Source organism: Ictidomys tridecemlineatus, chromosome 2 (genome assembly GCF_052094955.1).
Source record: "Ictidomys tridecemlineatus isolate mIctTri1 chromosome 2, mIctTri1.hap1, whole genome shotgun sequence".
Taxonomy (NCBI): domain Eukaryota; kingdom Metazoa; phylum Chordata; class Mammalia; order Rodentia; family Sciuridae; genus Ictidomys; species Ictidomys tridecemlineatus.
The window spans coordinates 89,908,602-89,924,775 of NC_135478.1; the positions used below are offsets into that span (position 1 = coordinate 89,908,602).

The 16,174-nt window shown below is 41.1% G+C and overlaps 3 protein-coding genes across 21 annotated transcripts in view; 2 read left to right on the top strand and 1 right to left on the bottom strand.

Moving 5' to 3' along the window:
- Naa25 (N-alpha-acetyltransferase 25, NatB auxiliary subunit) overlaps positions 1-10,919 on the top strand; it is a 75,896-nt gene extending 64,977 nt beyond the window's left edge. For all 4 annotated transcript variants that reach the window (XM_013360461.4, XM_021729327.3, XM_013360462.4 and 1 more), the window contains one exon: positions 1,974-10,919. In XM_013360461.4, coding sequence (XP_013215915.1) covers positions 1,974-2,096 — 123 coding nt within the window. In that variant the 3' untranslated portion in view covers positions 2,097-10,919. The remainder of the gene's footprint in view (positions 1-1,973) is intronic.
- Erp29 (endoplasmic reticulum protein 29) lies at positions 7,079-14,616 on the bottom strand. The gene is made up of 3 exons (XM_005329632.5): positions 14,376-14,616; positions 9,984-10,122; positions 7,079-7,876 (listed from the first exon to the last, which is right to left on the bottom strand). Exons 1-3 carry the CDS (start codon positions 14,517-14,519, stop codon positions 7,374-7,376), a joined length of 786 nt encoding a protein of 261 aa, XP_005329689.1. The 5' UTR covers positions 14,520-14,616; the 3' UTR covers positions 7,079-7,373.
- A 5-nt stretch (positions 14,617-14,621) lies between these two features.
- Tmem116 (transmembrane protein 116) overlaps positions 14,622-16,174 on the top strand; it is an 85,996-nt gene continuing 84,443 nt past the window's right edge. For 5 of the 16 annotated variants that reach the window (XM_078039124.1, XM_078039123.1, XM_040289450.2 and 2 more), the window contains exons 1-2: positions 14,808-15,566; positions 15,707-15,829. In XM_078039124.1, coding sequence (XP_077895250.1) covers positions 15,417-15,566; positions 15,707-15,829 — 273 coding nt within the window. In that variant the 5' untranslated portion in view covers positions 14,808-15,416. Of the gene's footprint in view, positions 15,830-16,174 lie in introns of all 16 variants that reach the window. The other 11 variants (XM_040289456.2, XM_013360441.4, XM_021729329.3 and 8 more) reach the window with 9 other exon arrangements.

Below are 16,174 nucleotides of genomic sequence, written 5' to 3' on the forward strand. Positions count from 1 at the left end.
AACTCAGTGAGTCCCTGTCTCTAAATAAAATATAAAATAGGGCTGTGGATGTGGCTCAGTGTTTGAGTGCCCCTGGATTCAATTCCCAGTAAAACAGAGAAAGTATTCACTCTGTTCTGCTGCTTGACTGCAGAATCTGTTCAGGTCAAGGCGCAATCACAGCAACTCAGTCTCAGCAACTTGGATGCTGAGGCAGGAGGATTGTAAGTTTACGGCTTGGATTGGTGGTGGTCTCTACCACAGTAAATCCAGAGATACTCTACCTACTATTGAGTTACATCCCCAGCCCTTTTTATTTTTTATTTTGAGACAGGATCTGGCTAAGTTGCCCAAGCTGGCTTCAAACTTGAGATCTTCCTGCTTCAGCCTCCCAAGAAACTGGGATATAGCTACATCATTGCACCCAGCAGGATGTTTCTTTATACAGCCACTCCTCAGTATCCATGGGGGATTTTTTCCCCCCGGAATACATGCATGAATGCACACATACACTGAGGATACTCAAATTCCATGGGGGTTTAAGGCCCTTATAGAAAATTGTGTAGTATTTGCATCGAACCTAACACATCTTCCTGAATGTTTTAAATTATCTCCAGATTATTTACATACTTAATATAATATACATGCTATATGTAAACAGTTGTTATACTGTTTGGATATTAGTGACAAGAAAAACGCCTCAGCATGTTCTATATATACAGACTGAATTTTTTTTCTCTGAATAGTTTGGATATGCAGTTGGTTGAATAAGTGGGTGCAGAACCCATGAATATGTAGGACCGAATTTATTTGCTTTTACATATATACTAAATGAAAATCAAATCTTTTATGGGTACTGAGGATTGAACCCAGTGCCTCATGTGTGCTAGGCAAGTAGTCTACCACTAAGCCACAACCCCAGCCCCTAGATGAGATCTTAAATTGCAGTATTAATGGGTCAAAAAATGTTACCTGCTTTCTTCTATAGTCCTGGGCTTTGCAACTCTGCCAACTTTATTTAAACATACCCAGTCCTCAGCCATCTTCATTTCTATTTGTGAATACTCCTTCCCTTTTTTTTTTTTTTTTGGTGGTGGTCTCTACCACAGTAAATATGTGGCAGCAATTATTTAACTCGTACATTTCAGAAAGCCTAAGAAACCTCTGTCTTTTATCATTTGGTGTCTTGTACTTACAGACTCTGTCAGTGTAGAGGGAGACTTGTTAGTATTGTAACTGGAAAAGATAAGAGTTGGTAAAGCTGAGACCCTTCAGTAGTGGCTATGATGATGTCTATTTTGAGGTAAAACAAAAAAATCAGACATCTCTAATTTTACACTTTGTGTAGCTAATAACAAAATAGTAATAATTTTATGTGCAAACTACTTAGTAATCATTTACCACCTTTTTTTTAAAGACGGCTGCTTTTTTTTTTTTTTTAAGATGGTTGTTCACCTGGAGGTCTTATCCCCAAGAGTGTAGCTTCAGAGGTTGCTCTTGAAGAAAAGATAAAAATTGCTCTTGAAAATGTTATACAATTTTTACACTTTCTTTGATAACTGTTTTTGGTGTTTGAATTTTTAAAAATATGTATTTTATTTTAGTTGTAAATGGACCTTTATGTATTTATTCTTATGTAGTGCTGAGACTCAAACCCAGGGCCTCACACATGCTAGCCAAGTGCTCTACCACTGAGCCATAACCCCAGTCCCCACCTAGCTTTTCATCTTTCAATTTGCTTTCCTACTTTATATAACTTGTAACAGAGGTGCTGGATAGAATGCTTTTCTGAAGCAACAGGGTCTTAGTGAAAAACCACATTGAAAAATACCTGTGATTAGCTTTTAGCCTGTGCATTTTGATACTGAAAATGACTCACTCCGTTCTGATGGAGCTTGCATTGAGGTAATGGTAGTTTTAACTTTTATCTGAGTAACTCTAATCTAGGAGAATCATTTTTGAGCAAAACCACTTAGTTTTCTCTTTCTTTGTAGGAAGAAAGAAAATTTTCAAAGACTGTGCAAGGGAAAGTGCAGAGCAGTTACCTACACTCACTTCTGGAAATGGGGGATCTGCTGAAAAAAAGACTTGAGACCACAAAGAAACTAAAAATTTAAGGAAGTGTGGACCACAGGCACTGATGACTCTACAACAGAAAATGACGATACTATCTTCCCAGGCAAAAGCAACATCTGGTTGATCATCATTTTAATCCAGAACTTCCTCATAAAATGCATGAAGGACTTTGATTGTGAATTAATTTTTTTAGGTATTAAATACATACAGCTGACTAAATTATTGTATATAAAACAGAAGTAGGACCCTCATCTGGGTTTGACCACTTTTTATAAATGTTCATATGCATATGGCAGCAACAAGAGAACCCCTTACTTTTTTCCCCTCCCATCACCAGAAACATCTGGGAGGGGAAAGGGTTTCTATTCAAAAGCAGCAATAGAAATTAAACATAAAGCATTGACCTCAAAGCAGCTGGATGGCCCTCCCATTACAGCAGTGGGAGTTTAGTTTGTTCTTGAGCCATAGGAAGCAGAAAAGAGAAGTTGAGGGGGATATGACCAGGAGCAGGCCCTTTTCCACTGCAGCAGGTGCATTTTGAGGCTTCCTCAAACCCAAGGCAGGTCCACAGCAGACCTCAGGCGAGATTTAGCATAATCACTTGCCCTGAAGGGCACTACTCAGATGACCACAGGTGCTGATTTTTTTTTTTTTGGCCTAATAATTCTGATAGCCAAGATAGCCCCATCCACGTTCCTGTGAAAGTTAAATCTCAGATAGAGAGACAAGGAAGACCTTATTAATTTGTAGGTGTTTAGAGAGGAAAGTAGTACAGACCATTTAACAAGCCTGTTAAGGGCTAGCTTGCTGTCTTTCATCCATTTGGGAAGTTTGGGAATCACTGTTTTCAAGAGAGGTGTACATAATTTATGCAGGCAATACTGATACTTATTTCATCAGTTTTGTGAGTTATATACTGCAGTCGATTCATGAATCATATGTGTATATATATGCTTGAAAATTAATTACTATTTTAGTGTTTTCAAGTGGGGGGGTTGGTGAAGAAGGAATATATATTATGGATTTAAACTAGGTTTTAAGTTTTAGGCTGGCAAAAGAAATGTTACCCAGTGGGTTTAATGTTCAGTCTACTTTCTTGAAACTTAAGAATTGTACCAGGATTGTATTTACCTTGTTCACCTGGAGGTCTTGTCCCCAAGACTGTAGCTTCAGAGGTTGGTCTTGAAGAAAAGATAAAAATTGCTCTTGAAAATGTTATATAATTTTTACACTTTCTTTGATTTTTTTTCTTTTCTTTTTTTTTTTTTTTTTTTTGGTGTTTGAATTCCTGCTTCTGTTTTTCTGTTTTAAAGTTAGTAATTTTGTAAGGGCAAAGAAATGAATTTGATGAGGAAATTCCAACATCTGATGGAGGATTGGTCTTAAAGACCTTTTCAAGGTCCTTTCCTATGCACTGCTCCAGTGAAATGTGATACTTTTTTAAAAGCAACCAAGAGCGCTGGGAAAATCTATGTATGCAAAGTTTGCATTTTGTCCCTCCTTGACTTTCTTATTGACAATTTGATATGGTAATTAATAACTGTTTAAAAATTTTATTACCTGTTCAAAATAAGACTTGTTGGAAAACCTAGTCCACAAAGTAATTTCAAAACATCATATTTTATATAAATTTAGTAGCCACAACTGTCACATACCCCATCCTAAAGGGAATAACTGTCCTCCTGAACAAGATGAACTGAACAACCCCGATTGATTCTGAATATCCTTTAATGATAACGTGTCATTAGTTCATATAACTATGGCCTATTTTAGATGGAACTGTGTGTATTTGGGAGGGTGTGAGTATGGCTATGTTCTTGGAATGATGTTTCTTTGCATATCCAAAAAAGTACTGTACAAAGAAATAGAAATGCTCTTTGATACAAGTCTATTGATCAGTCTATTATATGTATGCTTAATGGGCTGGCCTTAGTCAAGGACTGCAATGACTCTAATGGTCTGCCTAACTGGTCTCCTGCCTTGGAGTATCTGGGACCTCTACTGGTTTTACTGACAAATAATGTTACCTTGAAGTTATGCTTCCTTTGTTACTTGCTGATTTTCCTATACTAAATGTAGCATTTCAATTAGATTCAACTCTAACATTTTGAGATTAGTGTAAAAAGAATGAAATTATGCAGAAATGGCCAATATCTTTTATCAATCTGTTCCTTTGGAAACTGTCGTGCACTATAAATTGTGTACAGTTTAATATATATATAAAATACACACATACGTATATATGTGGGTCACATATATATATATATTTACATGAGTAAAAAGCACCCTCTCCCAGCAATTGTATGTCATTGATATTTGAAGAGATTTCCCAAATAACCCGCTGCTGCTGCTGTTTTGGTTTATATGGTTTTTTTGTTTAGTTTTTCTGTGGTAAATTGATATTAAAAAAAAGGAAAGGAGGAAAAAAAAACGACTACTGTTTACAGACTAAAAAATTATTGCCTTTTATACTACTGAGATCCTGAGTTAAAGACTCTGCAAAGTAAACATTTGGTTTAAGTCATTTACTTGATGGATAAAAGGTAGAGAAATTTTTAGTGTTCTCTACATAATAGAAAACAAATGCCTAGTTGTGTTGCCCATCAATTTTGTATATTTTCATAATTTTAATTGTTCAAAATTGCATTATATTTTGCAATCACTATGTTCAATCTGGATTTGTCTTTCATTTTAACTTTTAATATAAAGGGGGGTTTCAGTGTATCTATAGGCTTGTTATTGAAACTCTTCCTGCTTATTTGATGTGATTTATTAATATGGGAAGTCCATATTCTTCCTAATTGAGAATTAAGTGAAACATAGCAAATCTAAACTCGATGGGTTAATTTATATAAAATTTTAAGTTGGCATTTCTGCCTGGTTCATTTTTGTTCAGGTTCTTAGAAGCTACCATCTTCTAAATGGTATAACTCATCTCAATTTTGTATTAAAGAGCTATATACCCAGCAAAATTTTATTATTTGAAAATTATTTTTTTTTCCTAAGGCCACCATTTCTTTTGGCTTAAAAGCAGTACCTTCCATACTTGATTACTGAATACTTACAATGCATCAAGATTCATAACTTTCAGGCTCTGCTTATTTAAGGGAAAATGAAACTCTCTATCCTACTTATTAGTTGTTGGTGTGGGGAAAGGCCATAAGTAGTTGTGTAGCAAAGTCCTGTTTAATATAAATCAGGGTATGTGATAGTGTTGAGTCACTTCGGATTGAGTCACGAGAGGATCTCTGTAACACTGGTCGTGAATGGTGAATGTTTGTCAGTCAGAAAAAGGAACACAGTTGGAAAGGCCCCAAGGAAGGGAACTGCTTAGCATGTTCCAGCAACTTAGTGAAAGGAGTGGAAAGGGGTCAGCATTTGGATAGAGTGCTAGACCAGATCAGTCAGGACCTAAAGCCAGGGGAAGGACTTAAACTTAGAATAAATGTAATGGAAGGTTACTGGAGAATTTCAGGCAGGTTGATGACCCAAGGGTACTTGAATCCAGACACTGAAATTCAAATTTTATTTGGGCAGATTGACTAGCTATTTTTCCTGAGTTTTCTTTCTGTTCTGTGACAGAAAAATCATTTTATGTATCTCTGAAGGATCAGTTTGGGCCTGTTTTTTGTTATAACTTAACTCCCTACCAGTGTTCTCTTTTCCTTTAACTAAAAGCAGGTATGTGCCTGTACCTAACTGCCATCCTTTGCTTTTCCTAAAAGTTTGGCTTGGATTTATATTTTTTTATTATTCCCCTTGTTTTTGGATGCTATACCCTTAATGCAGGTACAAATTTCAGTTAAGATTGCAGGGTTAAGATTAAGCTACTATGAGTCGAAAGTTCATACAGATTGTGGAGTTCCTACTGCAGTTTGCTTGAGGGACAGAGCTTTTCTGCAACCTACAGTGTCCACATTATAGCCCAGGAAACATGGGTCCCCAATAAATAAGCTAAAAGCTATTCTCCACACCATCTCATTCTTATTCTTTTTTTGAGAGAGAGAGGAGAGAGAATTGTTAATATTAATTTTTTAGTTCTCGGCAGACACGACATCTTTGTTGGTATGTGGTGCTGAGGATCGAACCCGGGCCGCACGCATGCCAGGCGAGCGCGCTACCGCTTGAGCCACAATCCCAGCCCTCATTCTTATTCTTGATGGCCACAAATTCCCAGTTTCTTAGTTCTGTATGAATAATCTCTCCTAATGTGATCACACCAGTACTTTTTGTGGCATCAATTACCAAGAACTATTTTAAAATTAAAATCATTTTGGCACCATTTAGGAAATTTACAAGTTTCTTAAAACAAAATTCTTCAAGTTGGATATAGTGTCTGCTTCAGATTATCAAGAAATTCCCTTAAAATTGCACACAGTTTGATTCTAGGAAGCCACTTTGTGTAGCCTTCAGTCATAATATTAATTTATTAGATGCTAAGTACAAAAGCCCTCTGATATATGGTTATCTAGTTCACTCTGGCTTTATAAATAGCTAGCCTGAACCCACCCAGTGGCATACTAACAATCAAGATTAGGCCACATTTGGGGATGCTTTTGGGTTTTATAGTCTTCATTGTCATTTGTGTACTTACTCTAAAAGTTGGTATTTACTGAGTAACTGACAAAGTGACTGAGCATGAAAACAATTTTTAAAACTTTCAAACAGGACTAAATTCTATCATTTTGTTTTCTAAACTAAAAACACTGTCAATAAAATTAAGAATTTGCTATACATCTCACAGAGCATCACTGTTCAATGTTGATTAAATGGTGCTACTGTTGAGTTTTAAGGACTAAGAACATGGGTGACACATTTCATTATCCAGTTAATTCATAATAGCCTGGACATCAGTGAAAAATAAAGCTTTTACCTTAAGCTGGGATCAGTTTTATCAGGATAATCTGTTTCCCTGGTAGAGTGGAGTCCATATCAGCTTAGATTCAAAAAAGAGTTGAGAAGCAGAAGCAAGCAAGTTACAGACCAGAATGTAATGTGAAAAAACAAACTGAATGGCTTCAGGTCCACTTAATCAAAACACTGAATTTTAATTGGGCCAGAATTACACTTGTCAAGGACCTGGGCAGTACCTCCTTTATAGCACCAGTTCCTTCTGAGTGGGCACTTCATTAGCCAAGTAAACGTTCCAGCTATCCCCAGGCTGGCTCTAGAGACTTCCCAAGCATGGGCACATCAGCATCCATGTCTAGGCATAGTCAGGGCTCAGATTTCCAACACCCTCTTTACAAGGGTTTCATGGCCAGAGGGTAATTCTCCCCTTCCCACCCCCAGCAATCCCTGGAAACCCCAGTGCCTTTTCACAGCTCCTCCTTCTCAAACTCCTTCTTCTGGAAGGCGGTCAGGATGTTTAAGCTCTTCTGGAGCTCCTCCTTCTTCCCATCACTCATCTTGTTCTTCTCAATCAGCTTGGTGATCCGGGTCATCTCTGATGCTGGGAAGTCCTCACCTTGATCTAAGACCTTCCCCATGACCTTCAGATACTGCTCGGCCCACTTCTTTTCAGTCTCCTTCACACTCAAGAGGTTGTCCTGCCCCTGCTTCAAGAGGGCCTTACGGGCCTCTACACTAGAGGCCCTGATGAATTCCCCTGCCAGGGCGTCATACACAGGCAGGCAGCCAGGCATACCCAGGTAGACTCCTTGTCCCTTTAGCCAGCGCTGGATGGCTCCAACCTTCACTACCCCACTATATGGGACTGGGTGCTCAAAGTCCCCATCTCGAAAGAGGAAGAAGACTGGGTAGTTCTCTTTGTCCAGCTTGTATTTCTCACCCAGTTCCATGTTCAGCTTGTCACCATAATCTGTGAACAGAAACCAGAGATGAATAAGACAACAACTCAGTGCAGGATATCACTACAGGGCCTGAGTGGAGAAGAATCATCATCTTGGCTATGTAATGGTTCAAAGTGAGGTTTATCTATATTGACCTTGATTTGAATTCTTCCTCTGCCATTTCCTAGCCACGTGGCTACTGTCAAATCATTTAATTGCTCTGAACTGTCTTCATGTGAAAAGTAAAAATTCTTCGTGTCTACTACGTGATGCTGTTTGAGGTGCTAAGAACCTAATTGTGATTCACAGTATCAAGTTCTCGGACTTCAAGGGGCTTTAATTTTTTCTGGGGGTGGGAATGGGTTGTTACTGGGATTTGAGCCCAGGTGTGCTTAACCACTGAGCTACAGTCCTATTTTACTCTGAGACAGGGTCTTGCTAAGTTGTTTAGGGCCTTGCTTGTTGATGCTGGCCTCAAACTTGCCATTTTCCTGTCTCAGCCTCCTATATTGCTGGGATTATAGGTGTGTGTCACCACACCTGGCAAGAAGGACAATAGTATACAAGTGAACATAAATGATTAGTTCCATTGATGAAAATAAACAGTGTGATATGACAGAGTGGGTAAGAAAGCCCACTTCAGGTTGTCAGTGAAGACTACCCTGTGGAGATGACATAAGCTGAGGGGCCTAAGTGGCATGGAGCCAGCCACATAAATATCTGGGAAGAGTGCTTCAGGAAGAAAGTACCTCAAGTTCAAGAACTCGGCACAAGACAAAAGCTCTGTGCCAGGACTGAGCTGAGAATATTTAAGGCCAAGGACTTGGGTGTAGCCAAGTGGGTAGCACACTTGTCTAGTATGTGCAAGATCCTGAGTTCCATGCCCAGCCCCAGTACTGTTAAGAAAAAAAAATTATCAAGGTCAGGTTGGCTGGAGTTGAGCGAGAAAGAGGTGTGTGTGTGGTAGGTGATGAAAGCAGTCCCTGCTACATGAGGGCTGCTGGGAGGTTCAATGAGGCACTATGTATATGAGATCCAATCAGAGTTCAGTGCTTACTCTGCAGTAGCTGCCAGCAGCTACTAAAAAGTAGTAGTAGTCCCAAGGGCTGATTGTGACAACAGATTTTTGACCCTTGGCAAGAAGAAATGGCTGAGACCAACTATTTCTGGGTTAACAGCCTGGAGTGCCAATCCTAGTTAACAGCTCTATTTAGTTGAGTGAGGTTCCCTGAGCATCAATTTAACTTGAAAAATTGGGGGTAATAGTACCACAAGTCACAAGGGTAAAATACATGTAAAACCTTTAGCACAGTGGTCTGAAAAACATGATGAATGCAAGTCATTGTCAATGCTATTATTCAAAAAACCCCAAGGGAACTCATTTGAAGTGGATTCAAAACTGACTGACTCCTCAGGACAGGTGAGCCAGCTCTCTCTGCTGACATCAAATTCCCAGTTCACTGGGGAATGGAGTCATCCTAGCTCAGAGTATGCTGCACTTAGATGTACTTAAGCCAAATACTTAGGTACTTAGGTGGAATTCTGGCTCAGCCACTCCATACTCCATCGCCTAGAAAGTCATGTAAGCTCTGAGCTTTGGTTTTTTTAAGTATAATATGGAGACGGTACCTCTTGCTTTTCAAGCAGGACTCAAGTGGAGCTTAAAACTTTAATGTCTGTGTAGACTTTTACAGGCCGCAAACCAATAAACACTGGCGAAGTATTATTATTATGTTGACACTGTGGTTAAGAGTTACCCTTGGATTAGTGGTGGCACCAGCTTTGGTAAAAAGATTAAATGAAGGCAGAAAAGATCTGACCATGCTGTCCCCTAGAAGGCATGGAACCCCTGACCACTCCCTGCAAGGAAAGCTCAAAGTTCTCAAAGTGGAATGTCAGATGGGTGAAGGGTCCCTTCTCTTCAGGCAACTTCAAAACTGACATGTGGTTCCCAGGTTCCAGAAATCATCTTAGACCAAGCTTGCTATGAGTATCAGATTCCTCAAGAATAAAACCCATTTATCCTTTGTGTGTAGTTTAGATAAAAAGGCACCAAGTATTCCCCCTCCAAATAGGGTAATAATAGCTAACTTCCTCCCCCTTAGCCCTTCCTAGTTGTCTTGGACTTGTACATACCTGAGATCCCCACCTCTGCCACCAAGAGATCATCGCTGGAAGCCGAGTTTTCAGCCAGACGCTTGAACTCATCCTGCTTCTCACCGTAGGGGTACTGGGTGTCGAACTTCACCAAGACAAACTTGCTTTTGGGAATGACCTGAGGGCGCATAGAGCTGAGCAAGTGGGGTGTTCCAGGGACATTTGGGGTGAATTCCCCTTCCCAAGGGGCCCCTGTTTAAAAAATAGTGGAAACAAGCCCACAAAGGATACCAATACCAGCTCTTAACAATGTAATGTTTGTTTATTGCCCTCAACATTCATTAAACATGCCTGCTATGTACTGGGCATCTCATTAGGTATGTGTTCACATTAATAAGAGAAACATATGACTCAATCTAGAATAAAGCTAAGCCTCCCCCCTCCAGTGTTCCTTTCAGTAGGCCAAAGAGACCCTTAGCATGCAATTCATCATCATATCCCATCATGCCCATCATCTGAGGAAGCCTTTCTTAACACTGAACCAGAAATCTGACCCCCCCCCCAAAAAAAAATCTAAAAAGGAGTTGACACCACAAAGGATGCTTTGGCTAGATCTCTGGTTCTTAAACTGTGAAGAACAAGATTTTAATTTTAAAAGCAAATAAAACTCATCATTTTAAAGTGTACAATCCAGTGGGACTTAGTGTACTAATAATATTATGTAACCACCATGACTACCTAGTTCCAGAACATTTTCATCACCCGCAAAGGAAACCCTGTATCCATTAAGATGTCCCTCCCCATCTTCTTCCAGCTGTCTCCTTGGATTTGTCTAATTTGATGGAATAATAAAATTCATAGTCTCTTATGTCTGACTTACTTGCCTCAGCATAATGTTCTTATGGTTTTCCATGTGGTAGCATGTGATCAGTGCTTTATTCATATTTCTGGCCAAATAAACTATTCTTTGAAGGATGTTTGGGTTGTTTCTACCTTTTGGATATTACTGTGAATGGTCTGAAGATGTGTACATGTTTTTGTTTGAACACCTATTATTAAATTCTTTTGGATTCACCTAGAAGTGGAACTGTAGAGGTCATATAGTTAAGCCAAGGGCTTCCTTTTGATGGTTTCTTCCAATGTACCAATAAATAAGCTGACTTTGGTCAGTAATGTTGCCTTCCCCTCCTCTCACACCCCTTTGCTTTTCTAATTCAGTGATCTCTATTCTCAAGATTTTATCACAGGAAATCACTGTTCATAATTCTATCAAGTTCACAAAATTCCAGATGCATCAGAGAACTCAAATGTTTTTGCTTGTCTGTGTCCCTCACTGTGTACTGATGTCCACTTGACTTTAGGTTTTTAAGAATATTTAACAGTGCCTAGGGACATAAAGGAGGAGAAACCACCAGAACAGGTCATCTTTAAGTGGCCACTGACGCCATAAAGTCTGAGCTCTGAGGGCCTAAAGACAAGGAAGATTTAAAATATAAATCAGATCACATCCCTCCGGTCCAAGTGGCCTTGTTTCATTCAACACACTACACTTGCCCCCTCTTGCAGCCTTTGTATTTGCTGTTTCCTGGCTGGAGCCCTTTCCCTGGCTCAGCTTGTCTCTTTACATTGAAGGTTCAATTCAAAAGGTCCCTTCATTAATAATGAAGAGGACTCCTCAACCATCTAAGGTTGCTTCATTCCTACGATACTCTGATGCATTTCTTCATACATTGACTATTCTCTAAAATCGTTCTTTGCTTGTTTTCTGTTCTCTCCGGTAGACTGTATATTAATGAAAATAAGGAACTTGCCTGACCCTAAGATCCCACATACCTGCATGTAGCAAATGCTTTTAAAACATGTTAAATGAACAGAACTTTAATAGCAGATGCTACATGTTCAAGGCCAGGGTAGGGGGGTGGAGGGTGGAGGGTGGAGGGGTTAAAAGCATGACATACAATCCCTATCTTCAAGGAACTTGTAATACGTTAATAATTATATAGTGGTTTAATATTGAAAAGAATTCAGGACTTTTACTTTCACCATTCTTGGCTACTAGGTAAGATGGAATGGTTTTCAATGGCACATATTTGCATAAAGAATTGTTTGTTATTATATGCAGTCTGTATCTGTTAATTACTTTAGAACTCTGGGGACCAGTTCTGCTGTACCCATAATCAGACAACTTGCTTCTTCAAATTAGAGATAAATTCTTTATTCATTCATTTGTGTTCACTGAATTAAAAGTTGCTAAGGGCCCATCACGAACTACGCACTATTCTAAGTGAACACTACAAAGAACAAAACGGAGTGGGTCTTTTATCAAATGAAGTTAGCATTCTAGTGATGGTGAAGAGAAAGGAACAAAAATGTTAGAAATCATTAAAAAGCATAGCATGTTGAACAAGGTTGCTGGAAAAAAACACTAAGAAATTCCCACTGTATCCAGCGGTGATGGAAGAGGGTGAGAGTTGGAAAGAGACTGGAGAAAACATTTATTCATGCAATCAATTATTTATTAAGCACCTTCTATGTAATATATAACCTGCTATGCTGTGCAGACAATTGGAAACAAAGAATATGATGTGAGAGACAGATGGTAAAACTGACAAGGAACAAAATCATCGATGAGTGCACTTCAGAAAAACAATAACAGGAGAATATGACTGGTACTTAAGCCTGGGGGTGGGAGAAATCAAGGAAGGGTTCTGAGGAGGTAACATTTAAGCCTAAACAATAAGGAGCATGTCTTTCAAAGATTGGGCAAAAACTACTCCAGTCACAGGGAAACCTCAAATACATGAAAGCAGTGATGAGCTAGGAATATTCAAGGGATAGAAGGCAGGCCTGTACTGTTGGAGCACAGAGGACCAGGGAAAATTGTTAGGAAACAGGAAAGGGCAGCAAGAACAGATCTCCTAGTGTGGTGTCTCAAGGTGGAAGCATGGAGGACAGGAGGAAGTGTACCCAAGAACAGCCTAGACCAGGGTGGTAATGGTAAAGGTGCACAGCACTCAATAAGGAGATACTATTAACCTTATGGTACAAAGCTGCTCTATGGTACAAAGTCACACTAGATCTGTGATGTAACCTAACTTCCATGCAGTGGGGAGAGGTAGGTGCATCATTTTGCCAGTAAAGGACCAAAGAGCATAGGTGCTGTGGGGTGCCCACAACCAACCAATCAGCCATACCAAATGCTTTTAAATTCTTGGAACTTTGCCTTCAATGAGCTACAAGTGTGAAGTCCACTCTAGGTCCTCTCAACCCTTTTGAAAACAGAAGGGGCTGAGGCTTAGCTCAATGGTGGAGCCCCTGGTTGCTTGGCACCTGTTGGGCACTGGGTTTGATCCTTAGCGCCAAAAAAAATAAATAAATAAACAAAAACATGCTGTCCATCCATAACTACAAAAGAAGAAGGAAAAAAAAAACAACAACAGACAAGTTCAACCACTTGATACAGACACATTTAGAGTTCCATTTCTTGGTTTCACTTCCCTGCCAAGGGTACAAAATAAGAAAATAAGATGACTGCCTCTCTCTCAACATTTAGCTTGCCATAGAAGTTAAAAGACAGGTACAGGAGAAGGAGAGTGGGACTGTGGTGTTGCACTAAGCCTTCAATGTTTCCAGGGTCCATTTACCTAGGCCAGGATTCCACATTTTTTAAAGGGTGGCAGGGAGGGGTAGTGGCAAATTCTTCCATGCTTTGACCCGATTTTATTCATTTTTCTTCCGGAGATATTTCCTATAGTTTGGCTAAACTGTAGCGTATTCGTTTTTATTTATTTATGTTTTCGTTGTAGATGAACACAATGCCTTCATTTATTTTTATGTGGTGCTGAAGATCGAACTTAGTACCTCAAACGTACTAGGCAAGCGTTCTCCCACTGAGCTACAATTCCAGCGTGTAGCTTAGTCTTAACGTCAGCACTTTTCTGGGAGAGGCGTAATATCTGAACATACTTTGCATATTGCCAAGCCAACAATTCATACTCAGGAGGGGCACAGATACTAAAGTGCCGAGTTCTTCCTACCACCCCCACCCCCAGTTGGAAACCAGGTAGCACCGACTTCGCCCCGCCCTCATCTCCTACTTAGGACTCGAGGGTTGGATCTCGCCTGGCACAGTCCTCTCTCCCTAAAGGAGCATCTCGTTCCCTCGGCTGCATCTTTGCAGCTCTTTTGCAAACGCAGAAACAAATATAAACGATGCAAAGGCAAGGGTCAGCCGGGACCCCGGGACGTGTGTGCCCGTGGTCATGGTAAGCCTGTCCAAGACTCCACCAGGCCATAGCATGGTAGGAAGACCTCGGATCGTTGCTACAAGACCGCTTTCCGCCAGCCTTCGGTGCTCAACGTTCCCCACCGGCTCGCGCTCCCCTGGGCACTCTGGCTGCACCTGTGCACAAAATCCCCCGACCCCGTTACCTTGTAGAAAGTGATTGTATCCAGGGGAAGGGCGCCTTTAGTGTGCAGGCCGCTGGTGCCGTGCGGAGTGGAGAGAAGCAGGAGGCTCAGGAGAAACGGAAGAAGCGGGGAGAGAGAAGCGGCACAGGGCACGGCGGCAGCCATAACGCCGGATTGTGAGAGTCAGAGGTTGAAGAGCTGGGTGGGGAAAACTACAGAGCCACGTGACTTGGAGGGCGGGCCCGAGCGCGCGCAAGAGGACACTCGGGGCGGGTCACGCCGGCCTACGGCGAGAGGAAGGGGTCGTCCGAGGGGCGGAGTCTAGTGAGGATACGTGTTGTGGGGGGGAAAAGCAAAAAAAAAAAAAAAAAAAAGGGGGGACCGCCGCGCACGCGCACTCGGCGAAGCTTGCGCTGGCCCCTAGAAAGTGAAGTCACGTGAGAGAAGGTGCGGGAAAATTGGGACCGCCGCGCACGCGCACTCTGCGAGGTCCGCCACGGAACGACTCTTCGCGTAGGCAGAGGCGCGAAGCGCGTGCGTGACGAAGTTTCCGCAATTTCTTTGCGGTCCTAACTTCCCTTCGAAGACAAGGCCAGCCATTATATCTTGCTATCTTAGGTCCTTCAGGAAGTCGGTTAGGATCCGCTACCTTCCCCTGTTGGCGGGCCAGGCGGTCAGACAGCCGTTTGTTTATCTGGGCCGACGCGCTGCTGGCTACCATCAGCGCTAGTCCACCCAGGCCGGGTTGGGTCGGGTTGAGCCGGGCTGGCAGGCGCTGGAGTCCTGTCAAACAGGCTTTACTGTTTGACAAATATCTCTCCATCTATGTCCTAGGCTCCAGGTTGAAAAATTTTGCAGTCCATCTAGTTTCTCACTGCAGTTATGCCCGGTTCTGGTTTTGCCCGTGGAATTCAGCGCAGAGATGAAGAGACAGGGTTGTGTGCTGAGGAATCATAATATAACCAGTACTTGGTCCTTGGCACGAAGGAAGACTATCATAATTGAGAAAGCACAGTGAGAAAGTGTAGTGAGATCTCATCATTTTATGTTATCTGGGCATCCATGTTGAACGTGAATGTCGTTTTCTGGTCCCAGAAGCGGAGGTCAGTCACTTGTGACACTTTCCATTTCTACACCTCCTCTCAGTTCTCAGTGTGGTCGATGCAAATATCTCTGTCTTCTGCTGTCTGCCTCCCAAGGGGACAACTGGAGGTAGCCCACTTGTCAGGCCTTGCTCACCTTCACACCCACTATGCCCTGTGCAGATATGGCATAGTGACCATTTTTTGATCACGTGTAACCTGAAACTGATGTCTTCTTGCTTTAAACTCACCAATTAAAACTCTCCACAGGAAACCTGTTTAGATACCTTAGCCCCGCAAATGGTATTAATCCACGCGGCACCCTCTCTCCCTGCATATTTCCTGACCATGGTGTATGTGGTCTCCAGGCCTGTGCTGTATTCCCCAGAACGTGTAAGTATTAAAATCTTATTTTTCTTAATCTTTGTGTCTTAAAGATCCTGATTTATAGGAGTACTGTCCATCTTAAAGATCCTAATTTACAATCCTGCTTAGAACTGTGGGAATGTTGTAGGCAGGAAATGACTTCTATGCTGGATCTTAAAAGACATGGAGGCATTCATGGGACAAAGAAAAACAGGATATTTCTAGAAAAGGGAAAAAAGCATGCCCAGTACATGTTTGGGAACTAGATGAATCTGTATAAAGATAAACTGGTGCAGATTGTAAAGTGGTTTGGAACCACCAGAAGCTAAGACCTGGAGAGTATTGTCAGATTTGTTTTTAAAAACATCACTC

What these genes read in the sequence shown, in the direction of transcription:
- Erp29 (XM_005329632.5), bottom strand. Translation starts at nt 14,519, where the DNA reads ATGGCTGCCGCCGTGCCCTGTGCCGCTTCTCTCTCCCCGCTTCTTCCG. An exon ending in ATACAATCACTTTCTACAAG is followed by an intron (nt 10,123 to 14,375) that starts GTAACGGGGTCG and finishes ATGCGCCCTCAG; the next exon opens with GTCATTCCCAAAAGCAAGTT. An exon ending in GGCAGAGGTGGGGATCTCAG is followed by an intron (nt 7,877 to 9,983) that starts GTATGTACAAGT and finishes TTCTGTTCACAG; the next exon opens with ATTATGGTGACAAGCTGAAC.